Source organism: Tachypleus tridentatus, chromosome 8 (genome assembly GCF_004210375.1).
Source record: "Tachypleus tridentatus isolate NWPU-2018 chromosome 8, ASM421037v1, whole genome shotgun sequence".
Classification (NCBI taxonomy): domain Eukaryota; kingdom Metazoa; phylum Arthropoda; class Merostomata; order Xiphosura; family Limulidae; genus Tachypleus; species Tachypleus tridentatus.
In genome coordinates this window covers 40,349,118-40,377,116 of record NC_134832.1, presented here as the reverse complement: position 1 = coordinate 40,377,116, position 27,999 = coordinate 40,349,118, and the positions used below count along the sequence as shown (strand labels likewise).

Sequence of the window (27,999 nt, the reverse complement as noted above, 5' to 3'; positions counted from 1 at the left end):
TTACTTACTTTGATCATTGATAGAGTTGGATGTTCGAAAAAATTCAGATCCTGGTAATCCAGGTGGCCCAGGTGGACCTGGTGGTCCAGGCAAACCAACACCAGGTGGTCCTGGAAGGCCCTCTACAGTTTCTCCTGGTATACCCTAAAGTAATCAGATGGAGACTTATAGTAATTTTAGTTTCACAACATTGCACACATGGCTCAAACAGTTTTTTTTTAACAAACAAGCATGTGTGTGTTTTCTTATAGCAAAGCCACATTGGGGTATCTACTGAGTCCATCAAGGGGAATCACACCCCTGATTCTAGCATTGTAAATCCATAGACTTACAGCAAACAAATACAGAAGATAACAGTGTTGAAACATATCTTACAAAATATAAGTATCAGAGAGACGAAAAACTGAAATAAAATGAGCAAAACAAAAATCATGCTAAAGTGTAACAAACAGAAAACTTATCAGTAGACTAAAAGCTTCAATAATTTTTATAAGACTAACTAAACTGTTAAATGGCTACAGTTGCAACCCACTGAGAACTCAAATGTTTTAAATGATATAAAGTTAGCTTAAATTTAAAATAATTAAACTAATACCATTTACTGAAACCACATATAAACTAATGGTATAAACAGCTGATATGAAACTTAAAAACAAACCAGCTAGAATCTCAAACAAAAAAAGATTTCTCTAACAGATCTAGTGGTTTCAAAGCTAATATAAACAAACAAACTCAAACCAGCTACTGAAACCTACCAATTAAACTAATAACAGCTCAAAATAAGTTTTTGGCATGTACATTTTAAAATTCCTGGTTTATGAATAAGTTAATTTTTTTATTTGAATAAACTAGCTACATCAGCCTACCAACACACAAGAAATCAGAGCAAAAGCTCATTGATCATATCCAAATTACCACCAACTGTAAATGTTAACTCATCCTTAACAAAACAAAAAATATTTTATTGACCTTATCAATTTGTTCTGGAACTCAGTTTGCCTGAGGCAAGCAAAAGTTAATACTATTATTGGTGAAATGTTATAAATCATCTAGTAAAATGTCAGTCTCATAGCTCTTCTGTCTATATTTACAATGCATTTGTTTTGCAGTTAGAAGAAAAAGTAATAATAAAGTTATTCATGAGTATATTGACCCAAAAATACCACAAAATGATTGCAATAAAAAAAAATGAACTTGCTAATGTTTTAAAAAATAGAAATCTTTATAATGACTACACAGAAACATGATGCACAATCCAATTTAATATTAAGAACTTAAAATCATAAGTGTCAATCTAAGCTAAGCAACTGCCATGGCAATCAAATTTGATACTGAGAAGGCCCTGCCATACCACATATTGGTTTACTGCATTGAAGAAAGGACTGGTGTGTATATTAGTGAGTTGAGCTTCTTGAACTTCTATATGTCCCCAAATACACCAAAAAATAATACTTTTGCCTATGGCATAAAAATATTCCCAAAAAGCATGCTCAACCCCTCCCCAAATATGAAGTATGTGCAACATAAGCATACAGTACCTGTGAATCACACAAAGTGAAAGTGAAAAACACTAACTATGCATGTCTAAACAGTAAGCACAGGAATGTTTATACATGTAGGGAAGATGGATCCTCAGGCTAGTTCATTGCACTGGCTAAGTATCTGCACTATTAAATCATCCAAATTAACCAAGCTGTATGAATTAAAAACGTTTTACTAGTTGTTACATAAAACAGCTACATTTGGAAATGTAACTGAAAAGGAATGCAATATCAAAACATATTTTCTAATACTTTCTGTAAAAAAGGTGAAAACATCAGCTAGATTTTAAAATGTATAAGCAACCATACTGGTCGATTAGACGATTTTATAAGAGCAACTAAAATACAAATAACTACAACAATTAAAGTACTTATAACAGACACAGAAGTGGTCTTTACACTGGTAAAAGACCAAGTAAAATGTGCACCATTTGAAATGTAATTTGTAAAAAACTCAATGACAGAAAAGTGAAGCAAATAACTAGCACAAAAAAACAAAATAAAATCCAGAATATACTTGCAGACGGTTCTTGTCTTAGAACTGGAATAAAATTAAAAAAAACATTAAACCTATAAAAATGTAAACCATTTGTAAAATTACATACTTTTCAGTTTCCCAACAAAATTCTTGTCAATAATATATGTGTGTATATATATATATATATATATATATAACTCGTTAAATTAAAATAAGAGGAATAGGAACTGCCAAAAAAGTACAAAAATAATCAAAATGCAAAAAATATATTTTCAAGCCTACAACTAGGGACTCAAAAAAATGTAAACAAACAGCTGGAAATAGAGTTTACACTGTTATTTCAAGCTACAAGTCCATATTTTGACTTCAGGTCTACAGTATTTATCAATTTTAGTAGTCAAAATAGGGACTTATAACTTGAGGAAATAATATAAACACTATTTTCAGCCTTGTTTATTTACTATTTTTATAAAGTCCCTAACTGTAGACTTGAAAATATAATATTTGTATTTAGATTCAACTTGTTTCTGTACTTTTTGTTATCTCTATTATTTTTTAAATTAATCTTGCTTCTTAAGTATTTTAAGTTTATTTATAAATAAAAACTTCTAAGTTACATATGCACATATGCATTCAGTTGAATGTTTTTTTTTTGCTTTTTCCCCGCAAAACCACCACAGTGAATTTATTCAAAATAAATAAAAAATGTGCTATAAAGATTAAAGATATGTACTGGTATACAACTATAACAAACAAAATGTAAAGTAATTTTAAAAGGACTGTCTTGAAGACAAAGATCGAATCATCTTAAATTTAAAGACTGACTTCTATCAGTGTTACAGTGTAGTGAAAAAAAAAAAGAGTAGCAAGAAAGCAATCTCATCAGAATGGAATAACTGTTCTTCTAACATGATACAATATAAATTAATCCAATGTGAACAGATGCATTAACATACTTACCATGTTAAGTATACACAATATATATGTATGTTTTTTAACAGCCTAGACTACGATGGCACAAATCATACAAAAAAAAACAACAGTGACATACATAAGTCCCTAATTATAAACAATTTTTACAATTACTACCTTAACTTTAACTACTTAAACATAGCAATAGCCACATGAAATAGTGTCATATTCAGTGGTAATAAATACTGAATATGCAGTTACAGTTTCAGCTAAATATAATAAGCACTAGTAATAATCACTAGCAACATCTGAGTAGGAAAATCTGCTACAGTAAATGTCCACCCTTCAAACACTGCTGAAAAATGGTTGCAAAAATCCAGGTAACTTGAGTAACAATATGCAAAAGTAAAATCAGGAACCTCTAATGTGACAGTTTCCAATTAATGTACTTGAAAATGCACAAGTTGAAGTTTCCCAGTGATGGACACACTAGAAAAACAGAGGATTTTTTGATGGAGAAAAGTAAAGGACTTGGACAATTTTGCAGTATGACAAAATTAAGGATGATGAATTAAGTTTAAAAATTATTTTCTCATTTTACTGTAAAATTCCTGTGCAATCCCACACTACAGTAGATATCACTTGCAATAATTTTATAGTGGAGTCATAATAGCACTATGTAACAGAAATTTTATTCCTGGATAGCATGTGTTATTTCTCAATTGCTTATGTTGTAAAAGTACAGAAATATACCATTATTCCCTTCAAACTTTGCTTTTAAGACCTCAATAATGAATTTAGAAATCAACCTATTTTCTGTGTAAAAACAGGCAAATTTGCATATATTCATATGAATCAAGACTTACATGTATTTATACTAACGTTATACAAAAATGTTTAGAAGTGAGTAGTTTTTTGTGATTGGCAACTGTAATGTAAATCACTTTCACATATCACCCCCCAAATATAGTTTCTCATAATGTTTTTGTTATACGCTCCTTGGTAGTGGCGTTCAAAGTCCAATATATGTTGGTGGAAGCACTTGCTTTGCTCCTCTGAGTATGCTACCATGTTCTCCTTGAATTTATCAAGATGAGTGTCACGGATATGGACTTTCAGGAACATCCTGCAGCCCATTTTGCCGTAGTTCTTCACCACAGCCTCAATCAGATCCACATAATTTTTGTCTTGTGATTGCCTAAGAAGTCTCAAACCACTGTGATAAAGCTACCCCAAGCTTTTTTTCCCTTCCTACTGAGCTTCTTGGGGAATTCTGTGCACTTCAGGGTCTTCTTTATTTGTGGTCCAATGAAAACATCAACTTTGACCTTTGCCTCAGACAGCTTAGGAAAAAAGTCTCAAAGGTACTTGAAGGCTGCAGACTCCTTATTAAGGGTTGTGACAAATTGTTTCATAAGACCCAATTTTATGTGCTATGGTGGGAACAACACCTTCTGGAGGTCTACTAGTGGCTCACACTTGACATTGTGCCTCCCTATAGAAAAACTCGGTCCATTGTAGCCAATGCTTCCTGTTGTAGTGTGCTGTGGCGTCCCTGCTATTCCAAAGGCAAAGATAACAGGGAAACGTGGTAAATCCTCCTTAGAGATCCATCAGGAATGCCACCATTTTGAAGTCTCCAATAACCTCCCAGCCATACTCATCATACTTCAAGGCTTCTAGCAAGGTCTTGATGCTGTTGTATTCCTCTTTGAGGTGCACCAAATGAGCCAGATTCCTGTTATGGAGCAGCACAGCTCTGAGACTTCTGGATGAGCTATCAATGAACAGGCACCACTCGTTTGGGTTACAGACAATTCCAATTGCCTCGCACAGACCAGATACGTTGTGGCAGACGCAAAGCCATCTTGACAAGTGAAGAAACTTGAAAAATGTCTGTGTTACTTCCTTTGACTTGTGACTTGCACACTTTCATCTAACAAATCCAACTCCTTGAGCCTATATGTCAAAAGCTCAGCATTCAACTTTGTTAGACCAAGATCTCTGATCTCTGAGTAAATTTGAAAATTTCATTACCCAGGTCACCTGGTTTACAGTGGTAAGAGAGAAAGCAGAGTAAAAGAAGGTGTAAAGTACTTACTCTAGCAAAATGGTAATGATCATAGCCCGCCAGGAAGACTAACAGGTAAGTTCAAGAACCACCGTCAGTCACCTGAAGTTGGCCTTTCCAGTCCTAGTTCTGGGTTATGTGTCAGAGCAGCCATTATCAAAATGTAAAATAATAGAAGTTTTAAAAGACATATAGCAAAATCGTAATAATGAGTAGCCAAATGTCCAGTAAAAAAGGTAAAAGTAAAGTAAATGTAGTAAAATTTGTAAAAGTAAACGAAGGTAAAAACAAAACAGCAATTAAAAACAGAAAACTGCATAAAACTGATGTTGACATCCAATCTATAAAGTTGTAAAGGGTTTTCTGCAGCAGAATGGTAATGATCACAACCCGCCAGGAAGACTAACAGGTAAGTTCAAGAACCACCGTCAATCACCTGAAGTTGGTCTTTCCAGTCCTGGTTCCGGGTTATGTGTCATTATGGCCAGTACCAAAGGGTAAAGTAATAAAAGTTTAAAAGACATGCAGCAAAATTGGAATAACAACTCGCCAGGACGACTAACGGGTAGTTCAAACAGACAGTTCAAACAGCAGTGTTAGTCACCTGAAGTTGGCCTTTCCAGTCCTGGTGTCGAGTTATTTAATGTTCTGGCCATTTTTCAATGTCAAATTGAACTAGAGAAAATGAAAATGTGAAAAGGGAACCACAATTAAAAAGGTGTAATGAATAAATATCCAACACTTAAATGAGATTAAAAAGATAAATGGCCATTAAAAAACTAAAAACTTTATCAAGGTGGACAGAGTCACCATCACCAATAACACTGTCCAATGTTACAGATAAACCCTGGGAAAAAAACATGTTTAAAATATTGCCGTCGTTGAGAATTGTAACGATGGCAAGAAAGTAAAATGTGGCTGATAGTGATTTGAATGTTACACAAACTACACACTGGTGCATAAGTTCCAGATAAAAGAAAACAATGAGTTAAAAAACTGTGACCAATGCGTAGTCTAGTTAGAACAACTTCCTCCTTCCGAACCTTACGGAAGCTAGAAGGGCAAAGCCCAATACAGGATTTTATTTGAAAAAGCTTGTTGTCGCATTGCTCACTCAAGTGGACTGCCAGCTGGCATGGAGCCAAGCCTTGAATACAAGACCATAGTCCATGTACGGAATAGGCACAGTGGTGATAGCGCCGGAGCAGATAGATTTAGCTGCTGTGTCTGCAAGCTCGTTCCCGCAAATACCTACATGGCCTGGTATCCAGAAAAACTGGATAGAAGTAGCAGTTAATGAGAAATGGGCCAGTCAGTTTTGAATATCAGCGAGAACAGGGTGTGAGCCAATGTGTAGCTATTCCAGGGCCAGTACAGAACTAAGCGAGTCAGTATAAATAGTGCAGTTACAGTACTGCTCAGCTTCAATATGATCCAGGGCAAAAAATATGGCATACAGTTTAGAAGTGAACACAGAAGCTGTAGAGGGGATTCTGCACGCAACCACCAAACTGCTGCAAACCATAGCAAAGCCCACTGAATTACCTGATTTGGAAACATCTGTATAAATGGGAATGGAATGATTATTTGAAAGATGTTCATTAAATAAATGACGGTACCTCCAATCTGGAGTATCTGCCTTTTTCAGATGACTGAAAGAAAGGTCACATTTGGGGGCTGTAATAAGTCATGGTGGGATGGACTTACCTGTGGAATCTGCAATGTTATCTAAGGACAGACCCAAGTCATCCAATTGGGCCTGGATGCGAAGGCCAAATGGAGCCTTGGCAGATCGTCTGTTCCGAAAAAGTACAGCCAACCGAGGAAGGAAAACACATCCCCAGGTGAGATGCTTTGGTAAGGAATGAAGTTTTGAATAATATAGTAAAGATAGTTGCAAACGGCAAAGGTGCAGAGAAGGTTCATGAGATTCAACATATAAGCTTTGAACTGGAGAGGTGCGGAAAGCCCCAGTGCAGAGTCAAAGTGCTTGATGATGAATGGGGTCCAAGGGTCTGGCAGAGCCATAGACCATAGTCGAGTTCTGATCGAATAAGATCATGATATACCTTTAACATAGAACATCAATCTGCTCCCCAACTGGTAGTAGAGAGGACACGGAGGATGTTCAGTGCTCTTGTGCATTTGACCCGTAGCTGCTTTAAGTGTGGTATAAAGGTCAGCTTACGGTCAAAGATAAGCCCCAAGAACTTGGTCTCAGGGGCCACTGGCAGCGAAACTTCATTGAGATGAAGTTCAGGATCAGGGTGAATACCCCATTGGTGGCAAAAGTGCATGCAAACAGTTTTAAAGAGAGAGAAATTAAAAACGTTCGCCATAGTCCACTTCAGGACACGATTGAGGGCAGTTTGTAGTTGCTGCTCAATATATCTCATGTTCGACGACTGATATGAGATGTGAAAGTCGTCGACATAAAGCCCATTTGCAATAGTGAGAGGGAGTTGTTCAGTGATGGCATTTATCTTTATACTGAAAAGTGTGACACTCAAAACACAGTCCTGAGGGACTCCAAGTTCCTGTACAAAAGAACGGGAAAGTATCAAACCCACACAAACTCGGAATCTCCTGTCCATTAAAAATTTTTTAATACACATGGGTAAATGGCCACGTAACCCATATGTATGGAAGTCTCGCAAAATGCCATACCTCCATGTTGTGTCATAAGCCTTCTCAATGTCAAAGAATATTGATACAAGATGTTGGCATTTGAGAAAGGCTTCTCTGATTGACGTTTCAAGTCGAATTAGGTGGTCTGTGGTGGAGTGCTGTCGTCGGAACCCACACTTGGTGGGCGAGAGGAGGTTGTTTGATTTGAGGAACCAAACAAGATGACCATTAACCATCCTTTCTAAGGTCTTACAGAGACAGCTCATCAAAGTAACTGGATGGTAGTTTGAAGAAATCTTGGGATCTTTCCCTGGCTTAGAGAAAGGTAAAATAATAGCCTGGTGCCAGGCATCAGGAAAAACATTCTCCTGCCAGATTTGGTTAAAGACAATTAGAAGGACATCAAGAGAAGCAGGAGATACATGGTGCAGCATGTCATAGTGTACATCATCAGGTCCAACAGATGTACTGCCAGACCGATGAAGAGGCATTTTCAGTTCCACCAGTGTAAAGGGACAATTATAGTCAAAGAGAGAGTCAGTTCGAAAGGAAAGAGGTGAATGCTCTGCCCGAGTCTTGATGGCCAAGAAGGTGGAGAAACAAGCAGAAGTGCTAGATACCTGGCAAAAGCTTTCACCTAGAGAATCAGCGATGCTCAGGACATCAGCCACCTCCTGACCATCAGAGAGTAAGATCATGAGGGGGACAGAATTGTAGTGCTCACTGACCTTTCGAATCCTCTCCCATATGACCTTGGAACTGGTGGTAGAAGATAAGCTAGATGTGAACTTAATCCAAGATTCCTTCTGGCTTTGACGTCTTACCCACCTAGCATGTGCATGGCCCATTGGAAAGCTACGCAGTTCGAAAGTGTGGGATATCTACGAAAAGTATCCCAGGCCCGTTTTTGAGCCTTCTGTGCTAAGTGGCAAGCAGGATTCCACCACGGATGAGGATATCATGGAAAACGTGTCAAGGTTTTCGGAATACACTGAGCAGCTGCTTGTATAATACAGCCAGTTATCACTGCCACACAGTCGTCTATTGATGGCTCATTCACGATGGCAGGATCAAGTTCTGTGAGAGCAGTAAAAGTGGACCAGTCTGCCTGATCCAGCTTCCACCGGGGCACGTGGGTGGGGTGGCATCGATCACGGCCAGTCTCTCTCAAAAGTATAGGAAAATGATCACTGCCTAGCAGATAATTGTCAACCCTCCATGAAAAATGGGAGAATAATGAAGGGGAGCAAACTGAGAGATCAATAGTGGTAAAGAACTGACTAGGTGCATGAAAATAAGTGGAAGAACCAGTATTGAAAAGAGAAAGATTTTGATCAGAGAGGATACGCTCTACAGAGCGACCCCTCTCATCAATAACAGCACTATCTTAGAGGGGATGATGTCCATTAAAGTCCCCCCAGGGTCGATGGGCAGGTCTTTGTTATTGGAAGAGGATTCCAGTGACTGAGGACGCAAACGAATGATTGTTTTGCTTCTTGGGGTGGGAGAAAAAGATGTATCAGAAGAAATGCTTGTATTGGAAACTGAAGGATGTGGATCTTGAGGTTTGTTGGAAATTATGGGAGGAATAGAGATGGGTGTGGAAGTTGATTCATCAACCTTTTTAACCATGGAGGTCAAAAGGCTTTTCATTTGTTTTGAAAACGATTCTCTTGGAGGCACAGAGAGATCTGCACTCCCACTGTAGTTGTGGAATGAAGTGCAGCAGCATATGTCCGAGATGGAGTGGCAGGCAGCAATTTCTGAGCCTCAGGATGACTAATGTTATGAGTCATTTTCAAATGCTGCACCTCTTTTTCCTCCAACCATTTTGGGCAAGAACAAAAGTAGGAAGGGTGAAAACCATTGCAGTAGATGCAATGTGGGTCCATGTCACATTCATAGGCATCGTGGTCCTTGCCACCGCAATGAGCACATGTCAGGGAACCATAACATGATTCTTTGAGTGGCCAAACCTCTGACATTGGAAACATCGGAGAGGGTTTGGAATGTATGGCCGTACCCTGCAAATTAGATAACCTGCCTTGATGGTGGCAGGTGCACGTGATGATGTAAATGTCAAAACGAGGGTATCTGTTGGCAGTGTAACTCCATCTTTGCAAGTGGAGATGCGCCTCACTGCAGAAACTCCTTGAGTGGAGAGACCAGCGAGAATCTCTGACTCGGGGATATTCTTCAAATCCCTCTCAACAATAACTCCTCGTGATGAATTCAAGGTAGCATGATGGGTAACCTCAATAGGTATATCCCCAATTGCCGTTGAATTCAAGAGAATCACTGTGGTAGGTTGTGGATGTTTCAACTAATATGTCTCCAGATCGAAGCTTCTTTACTGACTTTGGAGAGCCAGAAATACCCTCTAGTCCCTTCTGAATAAAAAAGGGGGATAATTGCCCTAAAGGTTTTTCTGAAAGAGAATGTAATATAAGAAAATGAGGTACGTGTGTTACAGATGTTGAAGATCGCTGCTCAGAGTCTTCAAGACATGGTTGCTTACCTATTGACTGTTTTTTCACTATTTTATTGAAATTTTTTGAAGGAGGAGCCATTGGAAAAAGAAAAATTTCGGTACCCACTGACCCCACCCACCATGGAGCCCTACGAGGGGACGCACTACAATGTCATGCAAGGACAATGCAACAACACCAGGGTTTCGTGAGCACTATACCCAAACACCAGCATCAGGCACAATGTCCACAACACCCGTTGAGAACTTCCAACACTGGTACTTGGTTGACTCTAGCCCAAGTGGACCAGCCGATTGACCCAAGGGGGGCCACCCAAAGGCCGCCCGTCTACAGGAATTCAAGGCCAAAGTGGTGTGTTAGGGTTGGACTCCTCAACCACCAGGATCCTCTCCTCCCCTTCACGGGTCGCCACGCATGACAAACACATGGGTGGATGTTTAGATCCCAGAGAAGGTAACCAGACGGAACAGAACCTTCCCTGGGAGGTTCCCTCACCACATACAGGAATCCACACCGATGGGGTTTTCCAAATAAAACATCACTTTAAGTACAGCTACATTTCTTCTCATGAATTAACTTACTGAGCCAGGAGGTTTTGTGATTAGGTTTCATATTAAAATGCATCAAGTACAAAAGCAGCTGTGCTGAAAACATTACATCATGTAAATCACAGGTTATGGACATTTACAGTGCATCATATACTTTATGTTTAGGTTTTGGTGCAAAATATCAAACTAATTTTGTCCAATTTGTGCAATTATTTTGCTTATTATCAATGCTTCAATGATTTTAACTATTAAAAAAGGAAGATTTTGGGTGTTTCAAGAAGAGATCTGATTGTTAAGGTGATTTTTGCCCAAATATTTTACTGGAGTTTTGGGCAAATTCCTGTGCAATCCCTAGTATGAACTATGATAATGGTTCATGATGACTGAATTATTAATTTTGCGAGTGTAAAACAACTAAAAACATCAACTAGAAGCTCAAACTAGAACAATTTATATTGTTTCAACAGGTACTCTTAAAACTGATATAAAATTAACTGCAAACTGCACCAGCTAGAAATGAAACAATTATGGACCAATTCATATGTTATAAACAAATTAATTATTTTGTCTGAAACACAGGTCAGATTTATCTGAAGAAAACTCCGTTATTTTTCAGAAGCTAAATACTAACAAAATAAATAAGACACTCACTGGTGGACCAGGAGGTCCTGGTGGCCCTGGAACTGGTATAAATTCCCCTTCACCAGTTGAAGGTAATCCAGGAGGTCCTGGTTCTCCTTTTTCACCCTGGATGGTAAAAATAAGTTGATCAAATCAGGCATTTTATAAAACTACTTATTAATCACATAAATAAACAGTTTATAAATATTTAATTTAACTAAGACCATTTATTGTGTTTATGAAAGAATCAACAAAAGTTTTTATAGATATTTAAAAGCACTTCATAAAAGCTGGTTGGCTGTTCTGGATATTTGTGAAAGTTACTCAAAGGATAGCTATCTGCATAAGTCATCCATAATTTTAAACCGATAGACTAGAGAAAAGGAAGCAAGTTGACATCACTCAATACCCTATTGTGCTCCCGTAACCAAATAATGAAGTTTATTCATCACTCTTAAAAGGCTTTCATAGCCCCAAAGTGCAGATAACAATTTTGCAGCAAAAAAACCCCACAAAGAAACATGATGAATCCTCATATTTAGTCCAATATAATAACTACTAAGCCACATCTGGCTCATTTACAAAAGTAATTTGAGGACCAAAGGAGTGCACAAGCTTTATAAAATAATATATTATTTTAATATAAACTTCTGATTACAGAAATCATGCCATAAGTTATTAATTTAATTATAATCAACCACTTCACAAATAAAGCAATATATTCAACTACTCAATTAACTAAATAAACTTACTGAACAAATTTAGCCCATTTAAAGACAATTTATTATTAATTAGTTACAGCACAATAACTTTAGTAATTTAGAAAAGTACTAAAATTAGTTATCCTTTCTTTCTTGTTTAATAATTAATTGAGTGTTACTACCCTCTTTTCTAATACTTAACTTCTTTAAAGGGATTTAAAAAAATGTAAGAGATGTTTGAACAAACAATGGTAAATATCATAAAAGCATATTTTGACCTTTAAGCCAATTTTTCCTGGTATTCCACTAAAACCTCGTGGTCCAGTAGCTCCAACTGGACCTTCAGGACCAGGTGGCCCATCAACTCCTGGGTTCCCTTTACTGCCTTTCTCTCCTTTTGGCCCTATTTATATATAAATACAATAGTGAAAACCAGTTCTCTCCATCTACATATAAATGCATATCTGCAAATACAAACATATTCTAGATTTGAAACCAAAGAAAGCCTTAAAAATCCTAAATAAAGGATTGTGAAAGTTAAGAAATATAGAATAAGTTGTTATCACAGACTGTAGAAGTTAATATTTTCCTACACTTAAAATATAATTCCAAAATGTACTTAGCTCCACTAATATAATAGCTTTTCTCTCATTCAGTGCTCCCATATACATGTGCAAATGTCTTCACTTGCCACTAGCCTTAAATTTCCCAACTATTCCACATTCAATGTAGTTTTACTGCATTTTTCATGCAAGTAAGAACACAACAACCCTCAACCATCAGGTGTGCAACACACTCTCCTAATGCAGATTTCTCCCTCTGTAGTATTCATCCTAACCTTCACTATGAAATCAGACACAAAATAGATATTGGAAATAGGGAGGAAGAGCAAGAAGTGTGTGAGGGAATATGTACCTATTGGAAATACATATTCAATGTAGGAAAATATTAACTTCCTATACAATATAACAGCTAGAATCACACTGAAGAGGTGATGAGACTGGTGGAAAACTTAATGTACATACATAAAAAATGTACATACAGTTTAACTTCTGTTGAGAAAGAAACACACCTGTGGGAAACCACACTACATTTATACCAAGTATACTGTTTGCACAATGAGGAATTAAGTGTTGCATAAATGGGCAGAAATTAATTGAAGCACATTCATTAATGTAAACACATTGGTTGGTCCAGTTCAACACTCAATAAAAACACTCAGGAATCGACATCCAGGAGATGGCAGTATGGTGAGTTCTCAAACAAATATAGCAATGGAGTGGAAAACAAAACTATTGGTGTGCAATAGAAAGGGAATTCTAAACTTTACTCAGTGGGTCAATTTCAGTTCAAAACCAGCTGATCTCAGGTACTTATTATCTATTCACAGTAAAAGGAGGGTCCATACCATCGTTACCTTAAGCCTATGAGACGAGAGGGAAGATATTCCATTTCATCTGACTAGACAGAGCACATGTGCACAAATCTTCAACCAACACCAGCCACTCAGGAACTCAACATCTGAATGATGGTAAGAATGGAGGTTCCTATGTGATGATTCACTGAAATACAAACAAAACCAACGAATCTTCTGGTTCCTGTTCCAGCTCCCTTATGCTACCGAAATACCTGGCAGTCAGTCTAGTTCTTTGTAATACTGAAAATTCAAGCATCAGCTTGATGAATAATGTTCACCAGGCTATCCCAACCACTGTGTGTGTGTAATAGGGCAAAGGCTCCCAACCAACACATGCATGAAAACGTATGTTAGATGGTTCAATTTAAATCCAAAATTAATCAAGGGATGGTAGGATAAGGGGTCTCAACCAGATGGGTAAACTTCATTATGGTGAACTTACTCCAGTTTCTAATTTTGTGGGAAAATCTACAGCAGTATATTACTGCCCCTACTACTTACTGAATGGGACTGAATATGTTCAAGAGAATATGTTCCACCATCCCAGTGGCTAGGAACTGGTAAATGGTAGAGATTTCCATACTCCACTTGATGAAAGGATAAAGTGTTGCTGACACTAGAGACTGTGCAATGGTTAACCACAGGAACTTTATTTTGAAAAGCAAGAATGGGCAGCTATCCCTTCTACTTATGATAGTCCTTGAGTCAGTACAGTCTGATACAGGCATAATTTTGAAGCAACATACCATGAGGAACACCTACTAGTGATCTTGTAGAACACCATATCTTACAGATGTGGATTATAGGGTTGGAGATACACTACATGGCCAAAAGTATGTAGACACCCCTTCTAATTAGTGGGTTTAGCTATTTCAACCACATCCATTGCTAACAGGTGCATAAAATCAGGCATACAGCCATGCAATCTCCATAGAGCAGAATGAGTCATACTGAAGAGCTCACCAATAAGTCAGTTCGTCAAAGTTCTGCACTACTAGAGCTGCCCTGATCAACTGTAAATGCTGTTATTGTTAAGTGGAAACATCTAGGAATAACAACAGCTCAGTCATGAAGTGGTAAGCCACACAAACTCACAGAACAGGACCATTGAGTGCTGAAGTACATAGCATGTAAAAATTGTCTGTTCACAATTGCAACACTCACTACTGAGTACTAAACTGCCTTTGAAAGCAATGTCAGCATAAGAACTGTTCATTGGGAGCTTTGTGAAATGGGTTTCCATGGTTAAGCAGCCACACACAAGCCTGAGATTACCGTGTGTGATGCAAAGCTTCGGCTGGAATGGTGTAAAGCACACCACCATTGGACTCTAGAGCAGTGGAAACACATTCTCTAGAGTGATAAATCATGCTTCACTATCTGGCAGTCTAATGGACAAATTTGGGTATGGCAGATGTCAGGAGAATGCTACCTTCCTGAATGCATAGTGCCAACTGTAAAGTTTTGCACACAGAGGAATAATGGTCTGGGGTTGTTTTCCATGATTTGGACTAGTCTCTTTACTTCCAGTGAAGGAAAATCTTAATGGTACAGCATACAATGACATTCTAGAGAATTGTGTGCTTCCAACTTTCTGTCAACAGTTTGGGGAAGGCCCTTTTTTGTTTCAGCATGACAATGCCCCCCGTGCACAGAGTGAGGTCCATAAAGACATGGTTTGCTGAGGTTGATGTGGAAGAACTTGACTGACCTGCATAGAGCCCTGACCTCAACCCCATCAAACACCTTTGGGATAAATTGGAACGCTGACTGCGAGCCAGGCCATCTTGTCTGATGTCAGTGCCTGACCTCACTAATGCTATTTTGGCCGGCAGGAATGAATTCCTGCAGCTATGTTCCAAAATCTAGAGAAAAGCCTTCCCAGAAGAGTGGAGGCTATTATAGCAGCAACGGTGGAACCAACCCCATATTAATGCCCATTGTTTTTGGAATGAGATGTTAAACAAGCACATATGGGTGTGATGATCAAGTTTCCGCATATCTTTGGCCACGCAGTGTATATGTCTCTCTCTATATATATATACATATATATACTAACAGGTCCAGCTTCTAGTTTTCTTTGGGGAAGAAACCCACGTAATTGCTTACCTGGTTTAGCAACTTGCTACACCTGCCATCAGGTCTTGGCCCCTTGGAGGCAGAACAGCAGGATACCACAGATGGTATACATATTCTGATGGTTATAGGCTGTAAAGTGCAAATTTTATGGCTGATGGTCTGTAAGTATACCTGTGCAGGCACCACTCACCACTGAGCAAGATCAACTACCTATAAGGGATATGATTCAATAGAGAAAATAGAGAGAAATGAAAGTAAACAATTCACAATTAACCCACTGTGTGTAGAATGGCAACAAGTGGAATACCATTTCCAGATGAGGAAGAAATGATCACATGAGGAAGGTAATGAGAGATGAATGTGTTCAGTGTAGTCCACATGCTCATCTAGATGATTTCTTTTAAAGGATGAGGATGATGAGCTGATAAGGTATCAGATCTGATGAGATGCCACTAGGAAAAGACATTTAGAATTAGGATATAGGGAACATGTTTAATCCAGTATGATAAGTTGACAAGTCCAATCCATGAAGGTAGAAGGTGAGAGGCTTTGAAGAGATGATGAAATCTAAGGAATGAATAACCAGGAGCAAGATCCATAATAATTGCAGGCAATATAATAATGAAGAGCAAAAACTGGACAAAGAAGTCTATCCAGATATGAAAGTGAGTATAAATGTAAAATGGATGGAAGGAAAATTGTTATAAATGGAGAGCTGTCCTTAGGAGCCTCTGATATTGCAGGAAGAAAGTATGATCTGGATAAAGGAAAACATAAAATAAGTACAACGGTAAAGTGTGGGTGAAATGTCAATGATGAATATGTCCAATGTCCACAACCCAAATAGAGTTAGAAGTAGGTTTTAATGGAGAGGTTGTAAAGAGAACAGGTACCCAAGGGCAGTTGTATAACATGTAAAAAACAACATTAATATCCCAACCTGACAATACAGTAAGGTGGGGAGGATGATCAATCAAGAAGGAATACAACAAATGAAAACAGTGGAGAGAAAAACACTTGCAGTACCTGATAAAATGAAAGGTGTTAGATGAAGCTGCTTGTTATCTTGTAATAGAAGATACTGAACAGTTATGATCACATAGCTAGGTAAGGAATTATGCAATGTAATGTGTAGTTAGTGAGGAAGGGAGAACAGAATGTGACAACATGGATACTACACACGAGTATAATCCAGATAACCTTGCAAGGTACCAGGCAAAAGACATGCTTGAAGACAGGGTGTGTGGAGTGCAGGATTTAGAAATGACGATTAAGCTTGACAAAGGAAGGATGGTGAAGAGGAAAAGGTAATGGGGAAGTCAATTGGAAGAAAGGGAAAGTGGGAACCAAGGCTGTGCCAGCTAGAAAGGTGCATTGAAAAGTACCCAACACATGGTACCAATAGCAGCGTGTATTTCTGCATTCAGAAATATGATGATTTACCATCCAAACCCTGGAGAGGGGAGGAACAGGTACAGGTGAAGGCTGAGATAACTTGGAAGCCAAAGAAAAATGGAGGAATATCATTGTGCAGACTCCAGAGATTCAAGGACGTCTTCAAAATGGTGCTATTCTGAGGCTGTACTAAAAGATAATGTGTAGATGCACCTGAAACAAAAGTGCATCTCTACCTACGAGTTCCTAGCAGCACAGGAGCTATGTTTGGCAACAAAGGACAAAAGAGGATAAACAGGTCAATGTGGAAAATATGAGGGTGTACGTCTTCTCCAAGCTCCCCATAGGGGATCAGTGGATAGCTTGAGCTAAGAGATGCATGGTAGAGAGGTACATAGAGATAGAAATTAGGGTTAACTGAGAGTCTGGAAAATTTGGCCTGATTGAACCTAACTGGAGAAGCACTTGCCTCAAAATGTTGTAAATCTAAAAGAAGAAAGTCTGCCTGGTAATAAGGGAAAACAAAAACATTCAAAGATCTAGGGGAGGGAATGCTGGGTCCTGCATGTAATTGTGCCTGGAACTGGTCAGCATGAACTTTGATATTGGGAAAGTGGGAAGAAACAAGGTATTCTGATAAATCAATCACTTATAAAAGGAAATTTTCAGGGCCATACAAGAAAAGAGACATAGACAAAATGTAACATACTTGTCAAATCATGCCCAAAACAGCTGAGGAAGGCTTAGCAAGATTCACATGTGACACTCAGAATTGCATTGCATAGGTAAAGGGGAAGAAAAAAGATACTACAAATCCTCATTGTCAAAGCCAACTTTTCCAGAAATGGAAGATTTTGTCCAGGTTTAGGAGAAGCTGATTATCTTAGGTAATATTTAAGCTGAACATGTAGAACCTGAAGTCTGAAAAATGATATTCAAAGTAGTAGTAGTCATGATATGAAATTCCAAATTCATGGTTCAACCGAGTTCAATTCACCAAATTAAATAGTGAAAAAAGAACAACAGAGTTTAGTTTACTCCAACTCAAGCTGTAACTGAAATGCTAAACAATTTCAAATTACTACTTTGAGAAACAACACAAAAAATTAAGCAAGTGAAAATGAAATATACACCAGCAAAACTAAAAACGTCTGAAAAAAATAGTGTCTAAATGTAAAGTGAAGATTAGGTTAAAACATAGAATGTGTCAGGCTCTTCTTGTAAGATGATTTCCAGCATACATATCTATATGCAAAAACACAATAGAACTATGCTAAATGTGGGGTAGATTGGAGTTTGATGCTAGTGGTGAGCAAAGAAATGTGCACATGTAGAGGGCAGTATTGAATGAGAGAAGAATTATTATTGGAGAAAAGTAAGATACCATAATGGAACAATATAAATAAAAAATTGGAAAATTAAAAACCTCCAAATAATAAAACCTCCAAGCAAATAAGGTTGGAAACACTGTTTACTTTAACAAAAAAACCCTATTTTGGTTCCATGCTATAACCCAGAATTACATTTGCTGGAGTCAGAATAGAGATTCATAGTTTGAGTAAATAATGTCTATAGTATCTCCAGCCTTGTTTACTTACTGTTTTCTAACTTTTTATGCTCAACTATGAGCAAAGGATTACTTGATATGGTAGCCAACCATATACATTGTAATGATATTAAATATAGCTAGTAGCTAGCTCATAGAGTTCATAATGATTTACTGCAACTATCGTCTATCTGATTGTATTAGTTCAAGATATAAAATGTGAAACTGCAGCTAGAGAATGTCATATAGATTTAGTTGAGAATATAATAAGCATTTATAAATTCTATATAACTAAATTCTCTATAAGTACAACACAGAAATAGGCAAATATATGCTTAGAATAAAACACAACCCCCTTTAAGTTCACATAAAATTTCACTACAGAAAGTAGTATTTCTAAATAAAATATATACATCTAAAATATCTTTTTAAATAAGCCTTTGTTTCTTTTAAAGTACTTATTTTACAAATGTATGTTATAAAATTTAATATTATGTGTAATAATTCCTTTTTAATTCCTTCACTACATACACAGCTTAGGAGTTGGTTTCATAAAGACATTGACTATATAATGTACAAAGCACTAAGTATCTACAAATTGCATGATGTTAATCTACTGTCAACTTGTAATTCTTGTTTCATCCTGTACTTAAAGTTTCTAAAGGAACACCAGATATTTTTATAAAAGCTCATTTCAAGGTTAAATGATAACATCACTTACACTGAAATTATTGTTTTTTATCTTATGTCAAATATATAAAAAACAAATCTCATGCAATATACTAAACCATTTTTGTCATAGACCAGCAAGAGAATAGTAATAATAATTAGAAACAGACCATTTTCAGTAGATTTTATTTTCCTTGTATGTCTAGCATGTCCTTTTTGTGCATTTTGTAGTCAAGAGTAAAAGTTTCAAAGTGTTGTTTGAACTGAATTTTTACTGTTTAAGGTAATTTTTACCTGAAAATTCTATTTAGGTTCTGTGTAGTTCTTTGGAACCATGGTTCACATTAAAAATATATTAGCCATGGGGACATGAAATCATAATCCAAATGGCATCACCCTACATTTTTCATTAATATGAGCAAGAAATAAAATGATCGTAAAATTAAATAGCATAATTTTTTGATATTAGGTTAAATGATAAAAAATATACACCTGTATCATATACTGTATTAATATATGGAAGCAAAATAACTTAAAAAATGAAAGATAATGAATCAGATTTAAAGTAACTTTTCCTGATCACAAGTAAAACCAAAAGTCCCAGTCATACTACAAATGTGCTCATACACTTACAGTATTACTGAGATTTCAATACTAATATAATATCAAAAGCATTATATTAAAGAAGAAAAAAGAAATACAACTGGTAAATCAGATTAAGCCAAGTTTTATGAATCTAAATGCTTTTAACTACTCAAAATTCAAATTATCAAAAACAGAAACATAATGCAAACAATTAGGTATTTAAAGCTTCTAATTTCATTTAGATTAAAAATTTCACTATATATATGTTTAGTTAATATAGTGGTTAACAAAAACCTTTGCTGTATCACTACAGATCTGTACAGATTACTAATTACCTTATCAACATATACAACATATCAGTAATGTAATTAATTAAAAAAAACAATTTAAATCAATATTATTTTTACAGTTACAAATATTATTTAATATGCTTATCATATATAATCTTTGATTTTAAAAGCTTTAAAAAGAAGAGCAAACCGAAAGTGAAACAACACTTCTCTCAAAAACCATTGTTCTTAACTTTGTTTAATGCTAACTGGAGTTTGTTATGGAACGTTCCTATTAAGGTAACTAAAATAACAACTGATTTCTCCCAGACATATTTTTGTTGACTCAATATTTTGTTAATATGCTACCCTACAAGTTCACTAATCCAGATGAAACTAAATTGGAACATCAGCATTCATTAACTGAACATCGATACACATGTTAAAAAAAGTCCAGATCACATTGAAATAGTTTAAAAAAGTATTTAGTCTAAACAGCTGAAACAAACCAAACCACCAACAGTAAATATATAAATATGTGTAAATCAACAAGTGAGTTATCAAAATCATAGAACTTAGAATAGGATATGTTATGTATATACAATACATTTTCATATTTGTATCCGTATTACTTCATCCTATTTTTTCAATACAAACACAAAAAAGTTGAAAAACATATTTTAATCACTATAAAAGTGTATAAAGAGTTTTCAAAATTTAAATAAGATCACAACATCTGATAAGGTGTTATCTGCTTGTGGTATCCCAGGTGCTTTTCCATGATGCTCAGCAATATCACTTTTAAAACTAAGACTTTGGATGTCTTGTATATGTTTAGGTATTCTCTGATGCACAGGTTTCTCAAAATTTGACATAACAACAAACATAACCACATTGTTGATACAGATTAATAGAAACATATTTGTTAATGTAGAGTAAAATGTGATATTAATGTTAATGCACTGATCAAAGGTAACTAATACTGTTGAAAGTATCGAATGTAACTATTTTTATTAATGTAACATAAAATGTAACAATAGGTTATTGTAATAATTAAAACTAACTACTGTTGTTAATACAAGTAAAATACATTATTTTTATTTATGTAAAGTAATATATATAACTATAAGTGTTAAGGCTAAATGAAAGATAATTACTACTGTTAATGTAGTGTCAAATGTCATCAACAGTATTAATAGTATTTAATGAAACCAATTGTTAGTATGGCATTATATGCAACTACTATAATTAAATAATGTAATATGACATGTGTCTTACCTGAAACTTTAAGGAATTTCATCCCTTCCACTTCCTGGGTATGAATCAAAATTGAGAGAGAGAAAAAAACAACAAAAAAACGATGAGTTAGAGGCAAACACTGGATTGTTTTAAAAACAAAGTATTCTAAACCTACTTAGAAAATTATGAGAATGGAACTTAATTGATAAAAATCATGACCATAAGTGTATTTGTACTTAAATATGCGAATAAAAACATGTACAATGTATAAACAATGCATGCAAGAATAAATATAAAGTTTTATAATACAGATAATCTTAGATATTAAAACACTATGTTATAATACCAACATAAAACACTCCAACACTCTTGCATCAATGTACGGATATTCATTTCCTGCATATAAGTAAATATCATAACTGTAATTCTTAACCCAATGTTTTTCAACCACAGGTCCATTGACCAGTAGATATTCATTATAACAAACCTGTCAGTCCAATGGACTTTATGAAAACAAACAAAACTGACAGAGTATTTCTATACAAATCCCAATGGTATTTTGCTGCACTTGCACTTAAGAGACAGTTTAAGGAATCAGCAAGCTGGTCTCTGATACCAAAAAGTTTGAAAAATGCTGTCTCTGCTGAATGCTAGTTATATCTGTCTGTAATGAACTACAATACACATGTTATGTCTTCACAAATATACTTATCTACAGTAATTATTTGTTACTAACAATTTTGATGTAAACAAAAATCTCCATTAGGAAGCCTCTGTGTTGAGATTTGTTATAATTCCAATATTTTTATATGTAGCTGTATCATTAATGCATATTATAATTACACCACGAGCTGTAATAATTATATTACTTTTCAGTACATGTATCCAAAGTAACTATTACAATATTATGCAAGAATAATATTAAGTTAAGATTATTATCAGTCTTACTGTGTTTTAACATCAACAAATTATTGAACAACAGATTATGTTTTGCTAGCATAGGTATTCTACATCATAATATTAAGTTACGTTTGAAAATTGTGAGAATACATTATGGTTTATTAAATTTAAAAGGTTCTGTTACTAAACTCACTCCTCCTTCAAATAACAGTTGTCCTGACTCTCCTTTCTGTCCTTTCAAACCTATACCTGTGCTTCCTTTCTTGCCTGGCACTCCTGGTGGTCCAGGTTTACCCTATGTAACCCAAGATATTTAACATTTCTGTTATCCTATATGTAACTTATGAAACAAGATATAAAATTAATTTTTCTATATTTCACATTCACAATATGTGAGCTAATGTATTAAACATTCAGATAGTTGAAATTTAACTCTATCAAAAACAAACAAACTTGATATTAAATGTTCTTATAGTCCAAGTTTACACTGTGTACGTACACTGTGAAAGTACACATGCTGATAACCTATACTCACTCTACAAAGCAAAATTTGGTAAGCATTCTGATATCCTAAGTTCATCCTAAGTAAAAATATAGTATATATATCTCACTATTGAATATCATGTTCACTGAATGTTTCAGATTAAAGTATGTCAAAATACATTAAATAGTAAGATCAATTAAACATTAATTTTACAGTATGGATTGCAAAAAAAAAGAGAAATACTTTATTTTCAAAATTTCAAAATCAGTAGATTTACTCTCATATTTACAGGTTACTCAATTTAAACGTTCACCTTTTAGACAAAAATTAATCTTAAAAAATAAATTGATTTTATTTCTTTTGCATTACTACCAAAACAAACTGTTAAACTTGTATGTGGTTCCAACATAATTTAAAGCTCAGAATGTTTTCTAATTGATAACACAATGCTAGAGAGTTTTTTTTACTCAGATCTAAAAGTAGACAGACTTTTACCAATCCAATATAAAATATGCAAAAACTTTACAAATCTAAAAATGTCTTAAAAACCCTCAAGTATGTTTTTTGTTATTATCATAAAGTAAAATACTTATGGTGGCTAAACTTATGTTTTCAGAGATTTGCAGTAACAAATAGATAAAGAAAAAATATTTTTATTTCACTAAAATACACATCACAACAACTAGAGCATGAATATTTGCTTCTACTATGATGTAGAAAGTTTGTCATTGTGTAAAAATGCAAAAAGGATGAAAGATAAGAACAAAGAAAAAACTTTGACAAGTCCAATATGCAAAAAAACGTATGTATATATATATATATATTTAATTCTGCATTAATTTTACTAGGTTTAACTCATATTTCATTACCATTTACCTATAAGTGAGTGTCTTATATGTATATAATTATTATTAACAAGCTTCTTCACTTTAATTTTACTCTTATGTTAATAAGTCCATGTATTTCTATGTCTTATTCATATTCTTCAAAATATGTCTTTTTTGACTTTCTAATAGTTTTGTGGTTGATAGAAGATTCTATTGTTTGTTGTCTAATGCAGAATACTAAACATGTTGTATAAATAGATTTAAAACACATTTTGACACGAAGGTAAAATAATACACAAGAAACATGTCTTTCAACTTCAATACTGACATAGGGTGGTGGAGAAAACCTGCAGCTGTCAAAAAAAAAAAAAAAAAAGATGACTTACAACCTCCAATGATACTAAATTTTAAGATTGGTGCAGAAAGTATAGTTAGTATGAGCTTTAGAAAGTAATAGCTGGTAGCATGCTAATGATAAATGCATGTAAAGTAAACCATGTCAAATAACCTGCAACAGTGGAGAAACAAACATAGAAGAGCAGATGAACTGCACCACTTTTTGTACTGATTTTTTTTTTTTTTTTTACAATCAAGACATTCTGAAAGTGTTTATAACTATTTGTTGCAAGAAGAACTGCCTCTATTATTCCTTCGCTTCACAGTTGTAAATACAAATTATCTTACTATTCCATTTCATCAGATTCTGACAATAACACTTTACAACTCATATTAAATAAATCCACAAAAAATGAATAAAAATTTAAATTATTCTATTTCCTGGTAATACAGTCATGTAATAATGAATCAAACACAATGCCTTTGCTAGTTTTAGCTTGAACTAATTATTATACTAAGAATCCAAATGGACTTCACAATTATTCAACACAGGAAATACCGACAGCCAAACCAAAGTCTGTAAATTAATGGTAACAGTTTATTTCCAGCTATCTGATACTTATTTCTTAGCATTGTTCAAATGTAAATAAATAAATAAAGGCTCCAGACCATATAAATTATAAACACTTGAAAAAGTTATTTATGGTCATGTTTTGCTTATTAAAGCTATAATATTTCCATACTTCAAGCATGCTTTTTTTTTTTTGAGGACTACATATAATAAAAACAATAAGAATTTGTACCTTTATTTGAAGGGGAAGTCCAGTCTGCATGCATAAAGTTGAAAACAAACTGTAATCAATACTTCCAGATATGGTAAAATGAACTGTTGTGCTTAAGGTGAGTAATTAGATTCTAGCAATCTTTTCAGTTTAACAGTTTCCATCCAGTACAAATTAAACTGCTTCAACAATTGTGTTTCCAGTTACTGTAAAACTACATGCATATAGGCCAATGTGCACTTTAAATGAAACTACTGTAAACTAACTGACACATTTATCTCACAATATATGCACTGAGATTAATACTGAGCCCAAATTAAAACAAGATTCAAAACAGATACATGCACTGAAGTTAATACTGAACTCTGATTAAAACAAGATTATAAGCTGATACAGTTTTCTAACAGCTACATGTACCTACATTAATACTGAGATCTAATTCAAATAATATTTGAAACTAATTACTACAGCATTCTAACATGCACTTAGGTTAATACTGAGCTCTCATTAAACCATGATTAAAAACTAATTGACGTAATATTTTAGCACTTACTACAAGTACAAAAGCCAATACTATTTTCTAAATCAGATATGATAATACAAATTAATTGACACAGTACTCTAATACTACACATAACAGCCACAACCCCAAAAACATTTTCAGTGGCTTTCATGCCCTTTACTTGAATTTTCCTTATTTTTGTGCATGCTAATTAAGCTATGTTTTTGCAGCATTATGTGTTAAATCAATAAATCCTGGTCTATTTGAAAAAAAAAATTATACAGTCAGATAAACTCACAAAGATAAGAAAATTATTTAACTTTTACCTATTGTAATTCATACTATAAATACAGAAATATATACATTCTCTTACTGGAAATCCAGGGAATCCTATTTCTCCAATTGCTCCAATTGAGCCAGGAGGGCCAGGGGGACCTGGTGGACCTCGTCTTCCCCTTCTTCCACGCAAACCAATATCACCTTTCTCTCCCTGCAGGATAGTGTGTTCAGTATATTTATAGTTACCAATATTCTTATAATTCTAATTCTCTCCCTTAAAAAAAATTTCATTAATGCATATTTTTATTGGTTGTACATAGTAAAACTTTTGATCACATTATTCACAACATTCTACCAAGTGAAATATTGTGAATAAAGTAAACAAAGTAGAACCAATAAAAACTTGCTTGAATTTTAAAAATAGTCAAATATTTTATTCTATTGACAAATTCATAATAAAACTTAATTTTTGATAACTGGCAATGTATCAGTTTACTAGGAGTTAACATTACTGATAATCTATTGTAGATAAGACACTATACAAATATTACTCAAGATCTAGAACGTTCTTCATTAAACAGTTATGAAAAAACATTAACAATTTTATACGATAATATTACATGTTTATAAAACAAGAGCCAAACATACAATCACTTTAACCACTCCATCTACAGTAACAACTTCACTGACACCAGGAGGTCCTGGAGGGCCAATAGGCCCAATTTCACCAGGTAATCCAACTGTTCCAGGTTCTCCAGGTAATCCTCTGTCCCCTGGTTCTCCCTAAATACAATCAGAAATATATGGTAGTTATGGGGAGTTAATGTCCAGCTTCCTCTTCAGCATTCTGTCTGTGAAATCTATCTACAAAACAGCTGAGTTAACTTTACAGATATGTAGTTCATCTACAGAATAATCATTAACTTTTTTTTAATTTACTTTTGGTTGCTCAGTTCAAAATACACCCTTGCATATGGCCCATAATTACGCTTTTATGGGCTTTTGTTTCCATATAAATACAGAGTCCTATATACTTAACAAATATTCTTGGGTATCCATAATTACACATGTTCATGCATTCAATTCTGTTTCTTCACTTCCAATATTCAATTTATTGTATATCGGTTTCTGCATTTTGTCCAACATATCAACATTCCACAGCTACTACTCATATTTTGTTTGTTAGTTATTCAGCTATGTAACTTTCAGTAATTAAGCTCTAAATTACATTTATAGATTTCTAAACATTTCAGAAATACCTTTAATCCATAAAGTCCAGGAAGTCCAGGTGCACCTTCATCTCCCTTAGGTCCTTGGTCTCCTTTCTCTCCCTAAAAAACATTGAGTTTCTCATTATTGATGTTATAATTTTCCTATACTAAAAATATATTTTAAATCGGTCCTCCTCTCACATATGTAGCTATTCTTATTCAGTGCTGCTCTTTGTACGTAAAATAATTTAGGCATGCAACAAGCCTTTTATCTCCCCTCAATTGGAATAGACTGCTTCCAATGAGTCTTTCATGCAAATCAACCTGCAAGTATGTCATACTCCTGTTGGTGGAGGGTTGTATGCATATGACTCCCTCTATTCAATTCTACCTAACTATCACTTTGAGTTTTGTCCCCAGTTTTCAGTAGGAATGAAGGTGGGAAATGTAAATACCTATCAGAAATACACTTTCAGTATAGGAAAATAATAATTTTCAAAGAGGCACATTACCTCTTGTCACGTTGCTAGAATCCCACTTTGAATAGGTGAAAGGACCAGTGTGACGGAAAGAAAGAAGCATCCTTTAGAATCATTCAAAGGATACTCCCTAAGATGATATAGACAGATTCAAGATCTGATGTAGGATACTGCACCTCTTCTGAACCAGTTATGCTCTTCCCCTTCATAAAAAGATATCTCATGTATAGGTTGAAATAAACAGGAGCACATCCAAGTGGGAGCAAACTACAGCTAGATAGAGATCTCAACCATGCAATATTTATGAAACTAAATACCAAATAATATAAAAGTGGGTAAAATGAAAAGGATGTACCCTTAGGTATACAGTGGCTAGGGTACAATGGAGTGTACACAGAGAATCAACTACATCCAAAACCCATGCCACTGGGAGCCTACACCACATGGCCAAAAGTATGTGGATACCCTTTTTAATCAGTGGGTTCAGCTATTTCAATCATACCCATTGCTAACAGGTGCATAAAATCAACCATACATCCATGCAATCTCCACAGACAAATAATGGTGGTAGAATGAGTCATACTGAAGAGCTCAGTGACTTTCAGGGTGGCACTGTCATAGAATGCCACCTTTCCAACAAGTCAGTTCATCAAATCTGTGCCCCGCTAGAGCTGCCCTGGTCAACTGTAAGTACTGTTATTGTTAAGTGGAAACATCTAGGACTAATAACAGCTCAGCCACAAAGTGGTAGACCACACAAGCTCACAGAACAGGACTGCCTAGTGCTGATGCACGTAGCATGTAAAAATTATCTGTCCACCGTTGCAACACTCACTACCAAGTTCCAAACTTATTCTGAAAGCAACGTCATCACAAGAACTGCTCATTGGGAGCTTCATGAAATGGGTTTCCATGGCTGAGCAGCTGCACACAAGCCTAAGATCACCATGTGTAATACTAAGCATTGGCTGGAGTAATGTAAAGCACACTGTCATTAGACTCTGGAGCAGT

The 27,999-nt window shown here is 35.2% G+C and overlaps 1 protein-coding gene across 32 annotated transcripts in view; it reads right to left on the bottom strand.

Moving 5' to 3' along the window:
- The window catches only part of LOC143222229 (uncharacterized), a 186,855-nt gene that overhangs the window by 12,646 nt on the left and 146,210 nt on the right, over positions 1 to 27,999 (bottom strand). For 17 of the 32 annotated variants that reach the window (XM_076448420.1, XM_076448414.1, XM_076448423.1 and 14 more), the window contains 9 exons: positions 26,558 to 26,629; positions 25,947 to 26,081; positions 25,393 to 25,509; positions 24,539 to 24,562; positions 22,282 to 22,383; positions 21,228 to 21,261; positions 12,268 to 12,392; positions 11,319 to 11,414; positions 9 to 144 (listed from right to left, as the gene is read on the bottom strand). In XM_076448420.1, coding sequence (XP_076304535.1) covers positions 9 to 144; positions 11,319 to 11,414; positions 12,268 to 12,392; positions 21,228 to 21,261; positions 22,282 to 22,383; positions 24,539 to 24,562; positions 25,393 to 25,509; positions 25,947 to 26,081; positions 26,558 to 26,629 — 841 coding nt within the window. The remainder of the gene's footprint in view (positions 1 to 8; positions 145 to 11,318; positions 11,415 to 12,267; positions 12,393 to 21,227; positions 21,262 to 22,281; positions 22,384 to 24,538; positions 24,563 to 25,392; positions 25,510 to 25,946; positions 26,082 to 26,557; positions 26,630 to 27,999) is intronic. The other 15 variants (XM_076448421.1, XM_076448415.1, XM_076448419.1 and 12 more) reach the window with 1 other exon arrangement.